The sequence below is a fragment of the Hemicordylus capensis genome, chromosome 1 (genome assembly GCF_027244095.1).
Source record: "Hemicordylus capensis ecotype Gifberg chromosome 1, rHemCap1.1.pri, whole genome shotgun sequence".
In the NCBI taxonomy this organism is placed as follows: domain Eukaryota; kingdom Metazoa; phylum Chordata; class Lepidosauria; order Squamata; family Cordylidae; genus Hemicordylus; species Hemicordylus capensis.
Window position 1 is genome coordinate 98,732,508 of NC_069657.1, and position 12,539 is coordinate 98,745,046.

The window sequence follows — 12,539 nt, forward strand, 5'->3', positions numbered from 1 at the left end:
TGATATATTTAAGGAAGTTTTTGTTAATCCCCTTGATTAACTTCTAGCTATATGCTCCTCAAATTCTCTTTTTGCATCCCTTATTGTCTCCTTGAATTTCTTTTGCCAGAGTTTATGTTCCTTCCTGTTCTCTTCATTTGGGCAGGGCTTCCATTTTCTGAAGGAAGTCTTCTTCCCTTTTATAGTTTCCCTGACTCTACTTGTTAGCCACACTGGCATCGTCCTGAACTTGGTGGTACCTTTCCTCCTTTTTGGTATACATTCCAAATGTGCTTCTAGTATTGAAGTTTTAAATAAGTTCCATGCTTTCTGGAGTGATTTGACCCTCCTGACTTTCCCTTTCAACTTCCTTCTTACCAGTCCCCTCATTTTTGAGAAGTTTCCTCTCCTGAAGTCCAATGAACCTGTGTTGGACTTCTTTGACAATTCCCCACTTGCATATATGCTGAATTGGATCACACTCTGGTCACTGCTACCCAATGGTTCTGCAACTCTGACATCTTGCACCAGGTCCTGGGCACCACTCAGGATTAAATACAAGGTCACCATCTCTCTGGTTGGTTCTGTGACTAACCGTTCTAAGGCACAGTCATTTAGCACTTCGAGAAATTTGGTCTCTCTTTCATTACCTGAATGTGAATTTACCCAGTCTATGTGTGGGTAGTTGAAGTCACCCATTATTACTGCCTGCCTCTCTTTGATGCTTCTCTTATTTGTTTCTCCAACTCCAGGTCACTCTCAGCTGTTTGATCCGGAGGGCGATAGCATGTCCTTAGTAATGCATTTCTTTTCAGTCCTCATAATGTTACCCATCATGATTCTGGGGAGGACTCCGGTCCACCTAGGTTTTCTAGCTTATTGGAATCTATCCCTTCTTTGAAATACAGTGCCACTCCTCCCGCAATCCTCCCTGCTCTGTCCCTTCTATAGAGTTTATATCCAGGAATAATTGTGTCCCACTGGTTCTCACTGTTCCACCAGGTTTCTATTACACCCGCTATATCTATGTTTTCATTAGTAACCAAGTATTCCAGCTCATCCATCTTGGCTCAGAGGCTTCTGGCATTGGTATATAGACACCTATATGCCGAGTCCCTTACCCAGTGTTGGCGTGTGCTATCCTCCTTACAGTCATTTGACCTATTTGGCACTCCTTCCACTCAACCCCTGGCTCTACTCTGTCCCCTTCTGGTTTATTCAAAACATGTTCACCCTCACACTTTAGGGGATTTTGCTGGCCAAAGCAGATACCACCCAGTTCCTGCCGGCAATCCCCCAGCAGAGAGACTGCCTAAATCCTAAACAGCAGAGGCCTAAATACCTAAACAGCAGAGGCCTAACTGAGCTAGGAAAGGCTGCATTTTAAAACAAATTTTAAACAAATTATATGCACTTGCTTTTTTTTTTGCTGTCAAGTCATTTTTAGGAGGCTCAACAAAATTTACTAGTTCTTTTAAACATGCCTGTAATTGCATAAAGTATTCAATAACTGCATAAAGTACCATTGCATAAAGTATTGGGAAAGTCTCTTTATGCACCAGTCTGTCTCCTCTTCTCTGCCCTATGGTAGGGGGTGGCTGTGACTCTGCTTTCATTCTCAGAGTCCTTTCAGTAGAACTTTTTGTTGGGTATGTTCAGTAGAGATCTATTGTGTGATTTACCAGAGTAGATTAACATGGATTACCCATAAGGTAAAGAGAATCTATCTTCCATAAGGTGACCTTTCCTTACCTTATGAGAAGAGAGATGGTCTTTGGTAGCAAACATGAATTGTCACCTTTGCAAAGCTGGGTCTACCTTGGTTTGCATTTGAATGGGAGACATGTGTAAGCACTGTAAGATATTCCCCTCAGGCAATGGGGCCGCTCTGGGAAGAGCACTTGCATGCTTGCATGCAAAAGGTTCCAAGTTCCCTCTGTGGCATCTCCAAGATAGGGCTGAGAGAGACTCTTGCCTGAAACCTTGGAGAAGCTACTACCAGTGTTTGTAGATCAGGCCTGTTCAGTTTTGGTCCCCCAGCTGTTTTTGGACTACAACTGCCATAATCCCCAGACACAGCGGCCAATAGCCAGGGATTATGGGAATTGTAGGCCAACATCTGAAGGAGGGCCGAAGCTGAGCAGGCCTGGTAGACAATACTGAGCTAGATGGACCAATGGTCTTACTCGGTATAAGGCAGCTTCCTATGTTCCTACCACAGAACAAATACTAAATATATGGCAAACCTTATTCTGCTGATTCATGTATCAAGGTAAAGCAAGGATGGAAATGGAATGGACTACATTAAATTTTGCAAAGAGATGGTAGGACTCAAACCATTCTCATAATCATAACCCCTGCTATGTGAATCCTGAGTCCTAATGTCAGGAGGTATGTGGGGTGGACGGGCTGTAGTATCCAAGGGTGGTAAACCTAGGGTCAAACCACATGTCATTTTAAGAGAATGAATGGGCCTAAGTACCCCCCTCTAAATAGCAGCTGTGAGAGACTTAATCCAGACTGGTGTTGTGAGATGGGGGAAGGGGCTTTAACCCTTTGCACCCATCATGGTGGCGCAGTGGTAAAACTGCCGCCCTGTAACCAGAAGGTTACAAGTTCGATCCTGACCAGGGGCTCAAGGTTGACTCAGCCTTCCATCCTTCCGAGGTTGGTAAAATGAGTACCCAGAATGTTGGGGGCAATATGCTAAATCATTGTAAATCGCTTAGAGAGCTTCGGCTATAGAGCGGTATATAAATGTAAGTGCTATTGCTATTGCTATCATGTCCCTGATTCAGATTCTCCTCCATAGCTGCTATTAACATCAACAAAAAAAGCACACAAGAGCCAATGCTGTGCTTAAATTAACATTTAGTTTCACCTCATTCTAGAGGCAAATGTATGTGGAAGCAGACTTCTGAATAATCTCTAGCAGGATGAAGAATGGTATATGCAAATAGGTTCTACATGGGTGCTGCCTTTGGAAAACAACTTCCTGACTTCCCTGACATTCTACTTGCTTCTGACCCTTCTGAATTTGAGCTTCTGATTAGAATGGCCTATTGCCTATCCTGGATTATATTACCCTCTTCTGGTCCTTCTGATCATTCTGTTTGCTGAACTTGACCTTTGCCTGCTATGGACCACAACACTTCTGGCTCCATCAGACCACCCCAGCCTACTCTAACTGGCTGAGGAGAAGCTTCTGCTGGACTCTGACAGAGGGTAGATTCTGATGAAATGCCAAACCATACTTTAGGATTACTAGCATAAGCCTTGGGCCATGAACTCCTCCCTCCCCTTTATTTGCAAGGGGAGGAAATGTTGCTTTAATTTCTGGGGTATTTCCAGATGGGAGGATTTTTCTGTAGGAGGTTTAGTGGGTTCACACAAGAATTGCTTGTGGAAATTTGTCTTAGGCATCCTAGCCATTTTTCTGTTAGTTCATCTTGCTATCTCCCACATTCACTGTCCCCTAAATTGCATAATGTACGCATATGCTTAAAACAATGTATACTTTTTAATTTGAATGTTGTTGCTCAATAGTACACTTCTAGTTTACTGACCTTCTGCAGTATTTCCCCCAACCGCACATACTTCTGCATTGCCAGTTTTTTCTTGTCAGGATGGAATAAAAAAAGCAGAAGCATGGTAGACCGTTGTGAGGCCATTATACCATAGGAGTTTTGGCCAGAGAGCTCAAAGGATTTTGATCCACCCATGTCTTGAGGATTGACTTTTAGCCACTTAAATCTTATCTTCCTGATCTCCAATATTCGAGCAGAGATAGGTAAGCAATGTTGCAAATGCACATTCCTTTAAAATAGCAAAGACTGTCTCCTGGTTCTTTGCAACTCGTGTCAAGAGTAACAGCAACAATCATTTGGAGAGACAGAGCACATAGAGTGCTAGTACAGATGATACCATTCCAGCACACATGATTAGGGAACGGGTCATGCCAAGAGTGTGTCCATTGTGACATTGGTGTAGGATGTTCTGATAGGCTTTCAGCATGTATGGCGTCTGTTCATTTGGCTCATCTCTCTTAAACAGATGTTTGGTGTGTGTGTGTAGAGAGATGATTAATATGAACAGCCCCCCCCATGTGATAAAGAAATGCACTGAGAGCACATCTGTCCTCTGCCAATGTCACAATGGGCATACGGTTGGCATGATCCCTCCTCTTATCACATGTGCCAGAATACTATTGTCTGCAATGACAAATCCCCAGTGGTTTTAAACAGGAGATGAAAGTAGTGTATTTCATCCTCTTGCATGCAAAGGGGAACGGGGAGCATGCAAGCTTGAGGCTTGTGCTAGTAATGCTACACCATGGAGCTCTTATCACGATCAATGAGAAGGGCTCAAGGGTGGCCTGCAGGGAGAGTGGGCTACAATCACCACCCTCCTTGCAGACAAGCAGCTGTCCCTCCTTGAGTGGGCAGATTGACCACCCAGACAAGCACTGGCTCCTGCTTGTAGCTCCGGGGGTTGAGGTACAGAGAAGCACTGCCCAGCACCGCCCTGCCCCCCACCGGAGCTCCAATAATGCACTGTGCGAGTGCACAGGGCATTATTGGGATCCCCCTTCCCTCTGAGTGTGAGACGCACAATTGCCAAAATGGGGTTAGAGTGCTTGCTCTCCTAAGCCCATTTGAGGGGTGGCTTCACAGATGGGTTTGCCGCCGTCTTGCCACTGGGATCGGGCCCAATCCCGGTGGTTCACACACGCGTGCAAAACCCAGCTGGGCTTCCTTAGCCTGGTTTTGCATACGCATGTGAATAGCCTCCATGTTTTAAACATGGTTTAATGTTATGTCTTAATGTGACCCACAGATTTACTTCCACGTATAGCTCAGCCTGATCCTTACTTATAAGTAAGTCTCATGTTTCAGTGATAGTGGAATATTCTCAAGTCAGTCTGCACAAGCTTGCAGCCATATCGACTGCGATTCTTGTGCAGATTTCCTTTGGAGTAAGCGCTGCTTAAATCAGTGGGGCTTACTTTTCAGTACATATGCAAATCCTATATAGATTTATGGGTAAGTAAATTCCACTGATTACATTAGAAGTCTGCACAAGAATTGCAGCCTTACAGCTGCTCAGAAGCAGCAGGTGTCAGTATAATGTTTCAAGCATGCAAAAACCTGCCACAAGGCCAAAGTTGCTGCTACCACCAGCCTTTCCCCCCCACCTGACTTTCTGCTGCCAGACTGTGCTGCCAGAATACTACCTGTTTCTACTTGCTGCCCCCCACCGCCAAATCATTTAAGTGGCTTGGTGGTTGAGTCAGCCCTGACAATTGGCATGTATCTTTATTTATTTATTTGGCATATTTGTATACAGTACCACCCAAAATTCACTATATGGCATTAGAATAAATGTAATACTTAAAAACAACACTTCTAAATGGCACTGTCATTCTGTAAAACATTCTGTGAGATGTTGGGAAATGTCCACATCCCAACAGGTGTCTCTTGTAGCTTATACTTTTGAAAAATTGCTGAGTTCCCTGATCAACTTACTTTTCTATGCTGGCCTTGGGCCGAAATAAACCAATACATGCATACAACTTACTTTTCTGTCATTGTGTTCCACATGTTCTCCTTCATAGTCACCCTTTAAAAAAAAATTATTCAAAAAGTCACACCAAAAGCTGTCATGCGTTCTGCATATGATGCATTTTATGTATACAAGGCAATGTATCAAGGTCAGAAAAACAGACTTGATAAAGGATGTCTCTAATTCCAAAGCAGCAGTCAACATCCCAGACAGTTAAGCAAATGAAGTTCTGGCTTGTAGTAACTATGGGAGGAACAGGATCTGGTGTGGTTCCCTTGCTTCTCTCTGATGCACTTTTTAACAGAAAGAGACCAGAAAGGTAAGGAGGGTGCACATTGGGTCAGTGAGAGTTAGGACCATTTGAGACATCATGCGGAGTTGTGGTTCTGTGCAACATCTCCCAAGCCTTGAGGGTGCGCTCTCTCTTCTCCCCTGCCCATATGAGGCTCGGAATTCTATTTCTGATTACAGTTAAAAACAAACCAAGATAGTCATGATGTCCAAACTGACTGGACTTGGTTTATTCTAGTCAACTTCTTGGAAATAAACTGAGATCTAAACCCATGTTTTGCAGTGAGTTTTGGATCTTGGTTTAGTTCAAGGAAGTTGGTTAAATAATCAAAATCAGGCAGTTTGGACATCACACCAGATCTTGGTTGCTTTTAACTGCAACTTAAAGTAGAATTCTTCCAAGCCTCAAGGCAAGGGAATAGAGGAGTGCATGCTCCTGAGGCTCAGAGGCATCATACACAATCAAGATGTAACCATGGTTCTGCATAATGTCTGAATCAGGCCTTACAGTTTAACAGACCGCGTAACACTCTTGTGTAGTGCAACCCTATTCATGTACTCAGAAGTAATTCTCACTGTGTTTAGAGAGTCTTATTCCCAGATAAATGTGTATAGGATAATACTGTTAGTTTCCCCATACCATGCTCATATTGATTCATAGATTTAGAAGGCTTTGAAAAATATACCTTTTTCAAAACAATTCACCCAGTGTTTTTATTATGTACGCAGTGAGATAGACTACAGTCTATAGAAGTACATGCTACAATAAATCTATTTATCTTTAAGGTAGCCAAATCCCTTGGCTTGGTTTGCAAAAGCCACAAAAGACCTGTTGGAAGGTGACTGATCTTCACTGAACACAGCACTATAATTTTTAGTGAAATACTGAAGAAAAGAATACGTCCAGATTAGGGATGTGCATGAACCCGTTCAGAGGCCCTTTTAAGGGCCTCTGAACTGGTCCGAACAACTGGCTGTTTGGCCAGTGTTAAGTGTGTGGGGGTCACACTTTAACGGTGGGGGAGGGTACACTAACCCCTCCCACCACTTCTCCACCCCGCTGGTGCTCCATTATTCAAGGCTTCTTCAGGGTGGCATCCCCTCTTTGCCCGGAAGTACCAGGCATGCGTGCGTTTGCATTAGCACGTTTCTGTGCACAGTACTTCCAAGCAGAAACTGACCACGCAATCATGGACATGCATTGCATTTGTTAGGAGGATGTCAAAGAGATTTAGATCAGGAAACTAGCTACATGGTGCCACAGATATAAATATGTATCCTAACAGCCACAGTCCTTGATAGCCGAAGGTCAAATGCATGGCTGTTTGCTGAGTCATTTTTACAACTCTAGTAAAATGAAAAGGAAGTTATTATAAAATGAAAGGAAGTTATTATCTGTGTTAGAAAACCAGTAAAAATGTTGGCAGATGTATTCTTTAAGAAATTGCTAAAATGTCGTATGAAAGTCGAGAAGAAAACTCTGTTCACAAACTGCTGAAGATGCTCAGGATAGTGCCATTAATACATCACACATTAAAGATTCTTGGTATTGGCATGTAGAAACATAATATTCCAAGACCACTTACATCATGCAAAGGATATGCAGCACTGTAAACGCCATTGGCAAGCAGACTGGTGATCCCTGGAAAAACAACAGAGGATATCTATTTATGCTTCCAAGTTCGAGTCCTCTCAAGTAAACCCACTTTCCTATTATGGAGATTTCCCCCTCAAAACATAAGTACTTTTGTTAGATAATGAATCTTGTCCCATTTCATTTGCCACCACACTTTGACTGTATAGATTATTAAATGTGATTCATTTTAAAAAACAGAAAGGTTTGGAGAATCAGAGGAAGTCATATTTCAGAGACAAGAGCTGGAAGCCAATGACTTGAAATTAGTCATTACAATAAATTACATACCCTTGAAGCTTCAAGTTGGATTTGAAAAGCAAGCCCACACTTTGGAGATGTAGCAAAAGGTGGGATTGTAAGAAAGAGAGTTCAGCTGGGACCGGCCATTTAGGAGAATACACTCATACACACACATGCGCACACACATTCACACGAAGAGTTTTAAAATCAGTTTTAAGCTTGATTAGAGAAGCTGCTTGGAAAGCCTTTGGAAAGACCTTGGCATCATACTTACCATGTTTACCACATTTTCGTCTTTTATTTAAAAGGGTAGTTTCCGTCTTTCTTCCCTCTCCTTTCCCTGTTTACACATTTGTCTATTAGTTATATGATTGAGCTTGGAGCAGTTACGACGCTTGTGCAATGGGAACTGAGTCTGTGTTATCTATTTTGGGGAATACTCTTTAATGTTAGAGTAGAATGAGAGAGTACGTAATGGGTGATGTTGTAAGTATAGATGGGATGTGGCAGTGGGTGAAGAATGCACTTAGAAATCTCAGCTTGCCCCAGAATTCCAGTGACTGCTTAGTTACAGACTCTTGGATGCTGCAGTATTTAATTTCTAGATATGTTTTGCATTACAGCTGCTGACATGAATATAGTTACCTCCAAATATGGGATACCTTTGAATGAGTCATATTACCTAAGAAAATATGCTTCATTGTGCTGATACTCTACTTTAATACTGACATGGATTTAGTCAGTGCAATCAATATGAAAAGAGCTATAAAACAGATGTTGGCTGAAAGAGATGATGTCTATGTGATAAGAAAGTGGTATAGCAAAACAAACAACAAGCTATAATATGGCTTATTTTCTTGTGGAAGAAATGTTTTCGGTATTGCCTCTAACTTCATTAAAACACACAATCCAATGGTTCCTTAGATTTACTTCACTGAATAGTGATATTCTACATTTCTTCTGAATGTAGAATATCACTATTCACAATCTATAATAGACATTTGTTGCCTGTTGCTTCGACAACAAGTACTATTTCTGGTCATTGCTGCTGAATCTTCTGCAAGGCATTCTATGCATTCATGCTCATCATAAAATATTCTCTCTGAAAGTCACTTATCAGGAAACTGGGATACTAGCACCCGGAACCAAAAACATTTACTTAAAAGATTCAAGCACAGAATTTGCTTTCAAATAATTATAATGGCCAAAGAAACTTGAACATTTGTTTGATGTACTGCAATGAGAATACAAAGCATAGTGCACACACAGTCAAGCTAGTTTATTATCAGTAGTAGAATAGCAACCTTAGTTAATTTCTTCAGTCAAGCAAGCTTTCAGCCAACATCTGTTTGCAGTGCTGAAGCATGGAAAGAGATAAAGTGTAGGTGACTATCTGAGCATAAAACTTTCCCCTGTAATCAGTTTTATTGCCTCAGCACTGCTGGCACAGTTGTTTATAGTCCTAGACTACCAATAAAGGCCAAGTTTATAAAATGCCAAAACGCATCTGTGTTGTTATTAAAAGCTCTCAATTTCTCAGGAGTTTGGATCATGCTATTTAAAAAATGCCAACACTTTTGAGCTGTCAATCATTAATTATTTGCAGAATGGTCTTTTTATCACATTGTCCACAGGGAGCAACCACACCACAAGGCAATCTGTTAATCATTCAGAGGTTGAAGCTGCAAACTCACACCTTGACAATAGATTTGCCAAATGCCAAAAGCTGATCAAGACATTTTAGGCTGGTGCCCTTTTTATCAACATGAAAATCTGTGTCCACTTTCTCAAATCCTGGGGGACTACCCCCACCCTCAAAACAAGAAGTACCACATTAAAGAGGTTTTCCCCTGGTGTGTTATTGTCTTCACTCCCATAATGATCCTGCAGGCTCCTGTGGACTAGGAGTTACTAGAATGAGGATCATTCTGTTTCTCCAACCTGAATGAGTAGCGCGTGTTTGAAAGGTGCTCCGAGTGTCAATCATCTGAAAACTGTGATGCATGGAAGTGCTTTAAGTCAGATTTGGGGGGAAGTAACATCCTGGAAGCTTATTGTATAGCTAGATATATATTATTAGAATATTAGAGTGTTCAATGAGGCACTCCATCTCCCTTATAAAACCCAGATATCTTTGGAAAGAAATGTCTTTTCTATTATTGTTAATCCTAACTGACTTCAGACTTGATATTGTGTCATAATGATATAAAATGCAACTCCAGATGACATTTAGGAATTTATACAATTTGAAAAAGTGCCCAAAACTTTTAAAAAACCAAGTTATGCACAACAGTGTTTTCCCCACACTCATATCCGGTAGATATGATGGAAGGAATAAATAATTTATCAGACCATTTCTTTGTTAATGTAGCCATGACTGGTATGTCAGTTCATGGCCACAAGGGCATAATAAATGCTATGAAATGGATCTGACACCATAAAGGAAATGAGACCTTGGATCTTGATTTTTCAAGATATAGGAAACCATAATTTTCCAAAGCTATCTGCCATGCTATATGCAACAATTTGCACAGAATGGGTTGATTTAACAACTAATTTCTAGGAGATTACAGGATCAAACACATAATTATAATGTATGTATAAATCCTATACGTACCGATCATGACTAGTTAGATCAGGAGCAGTGTTCCCTCAAAGGTGTGAACGTGCTCTCACAGTTTTTGATGTCTGCTCAGTTAATTTTAGATCCTGCTCAGGTTTAATCAGGAAGGTCCCTCTCTGAATGCACGTGTGCACACACTGTCTTGATACTGCCACCCAGAACAAAACTCATTCCGCACACAGACGAAAAAAATTAGAGAGAACACTGATCAGGAGTTCCCAACAGGGGGTACTAATATCTCCATGGGTATTTGAAGGGCTCCCAGAGGGTGCTCAGAGCCTTTCTGCCTCCCCACACACTGCAGACACACTATTTGTTCCCCATATGAGGATCACTGGCTTGAAGCCGATGCATCCTTATGAATGTGTCTGCCGCAAAAGGGGACTGACAGGCTTCTGAAAATTAGCATTGAGGATTCCCATTGAAATTAATAGGACAAGTAAACCTGCCCCATTAATATAAGACCACTTATGAGTAAGTAAGTAAGTATGGATGTGAGCCAGTTACTGGAGTAGCCTGTTTCCCTAACTGTAACTCTTAAATTTTGTGTTTTAAAGTTTATAAGTGTATACACACATATATGTACATGCTAGTTATGAGATAGGTTGCTCCAGTCAGTGGCTTCAAGCCACACTGAGTTACTCATAAGGAGCCTTATTGAAATTAATGAGACAAATTTACTTGACCTATTAATTTCAATGGGGGTACTCAGCCTGGATGTAAGCCAGTGACTGGAGTAGCCTCTCTCATAACTCTAACATTTTAATTTGTGTGTGCATTCTCTCTCTCTCTCACACATATGCTGAAGGTTTGTGACAGAAGGTGTGCACTTGTTAAAAAAAGCTGGGAACTCCTGAGCTTGGCACATGCCATCAATATGTAAAATCTACAATTTCCTGTATGCCCAGTACATCATGCATACATATGTATGTTCAGATGTATGCTTCTGAATATTTCCTGTAACAAGTAACTCAATGAGGTAGGTCTCATGATCGGTGAGACTCGCCATAATGGGGTTTGCGGGGAGAGCTCCCTGCAGATGATCCCTGCTGCAGCCCTGGGTGGCCGGATCAGTTGCCCACATGACTGCCGGCTCCGTCACGGAGCCAGTGGGGGCTGTGGGGATCCAGGGTCACATGACCCCCAGAAGTTCCAGCATGCTCTGCTCGAGCATGCAGAGCCTGCTGGAGAGACGCCCGAGCTGGGAGGCTGCTTTTTAGCCTCCTCGTGAGTTGCCATGCTGTGGAGCCGCGCTGTGGCAACACATGATCCGAAAGCCCAGGTTAGCGGAGCACCCGGGAGGGGAGGGGTAGTTAAGCGGGTGACCCGCTTAGGAGAAACCAGGCTCACCTGTGAGCCCGGTGGTTCTCATAGTCTGGCAAAATCAGGCTGGGCTCCCTTAGCCCAATTTTGGCAGATTGTGAGAATAGCCTCACTATATGACAAGATAACTTGTATACAGGAAACCTCAGACTAACCGCCTTAAACTCATGGAAGAAGCCAGCTTTAGCAAGAATGTATACAGGGCTGCACTCAACTACTCATCTTAATGCTGTGTGTCACAAGACCATATAATGGTGGAAAGTAAACAGGGATATGCATGAGCACTCCATGTACCTGAATGCCATGGGAACTGTTGATCATGTGGCCCTCTTTAAGCCACGGATTGACACATAATCACAGCTTAATCCATCTTCCGTTATTTGAATGACAGTTAATAAGCCTTTGTGCCAATATTTGCACATGCAGAGCAGTAATCCGGTTTCTCAAGCCTGGATTTAACCCTTTGTTGATGAATAATTTGCTAGAATTTAAACTAAACTAAAATTAAATTTGAAAAAAGGTTAGCTTTGATTAGAATGGTATGATAAGTGATATTTGTTTTTAGACAAGGCAGGCATCTTGTTAGATGGCAGAGTCATATCTAGATATCTGAGGATATATATTTGAGGATATATTTATATCTTCTGTGCAATTTGTGTTACAACTCTACAAAATAACAAGAACAGAAAACCAGAAGGGTTATCTTTTGTCTTGAGGATGAGTTGTGAACAGGGGCGTAACTATAATAGGGCAAGGGGAGACAGTTGTCTGGGGACCCACTGCCTTGGGGGCCCCCCTGAGACAAGTCACATGACTGACTCCCCCAGCTGTGCACCCACCCAGGCTTCCTTCAGTTGTATTCATCCTCCGAAATTGATGTGAGTG

General features: G+C 42.1%; 1 protein-coding gene across 10 annotated transcripts in view; it reads right to left on the reverse strand.

Moving 5' to 3' along the window:
* ANO1 (anoctamin 1) overlaps window positions 1-12,539 on the reverse strand; it is a 272,685-nt gene that overhangs the window by 73,597 nt on the left and 186,549 nt on the right. For 9 of the 10 annotated variants that reach the window (XM_053265870.1, XM_053265841.1, XM_053265879.1 and 6 more), the window contains 2 exons: window positions 7,419-7,474; window positions 5,557-5,598 (listed from right to left, as the gene is read on the reverse strand). In XM_053265870.1, the coding sequence (XP_053121845.1) occupies window positions 5,557-5,598; window positions 7,419-7,474 (98 nt within the window). Of the gene's footprint in view, window positions 1-5,556; window positions 5,599-7,418; window positions 7,475-7,982; window positions 8,049-12,539 lie in introns of all 10 variants that reach the window. The other variant, XM_053265907.1, reaches the window with a different exon arrangement.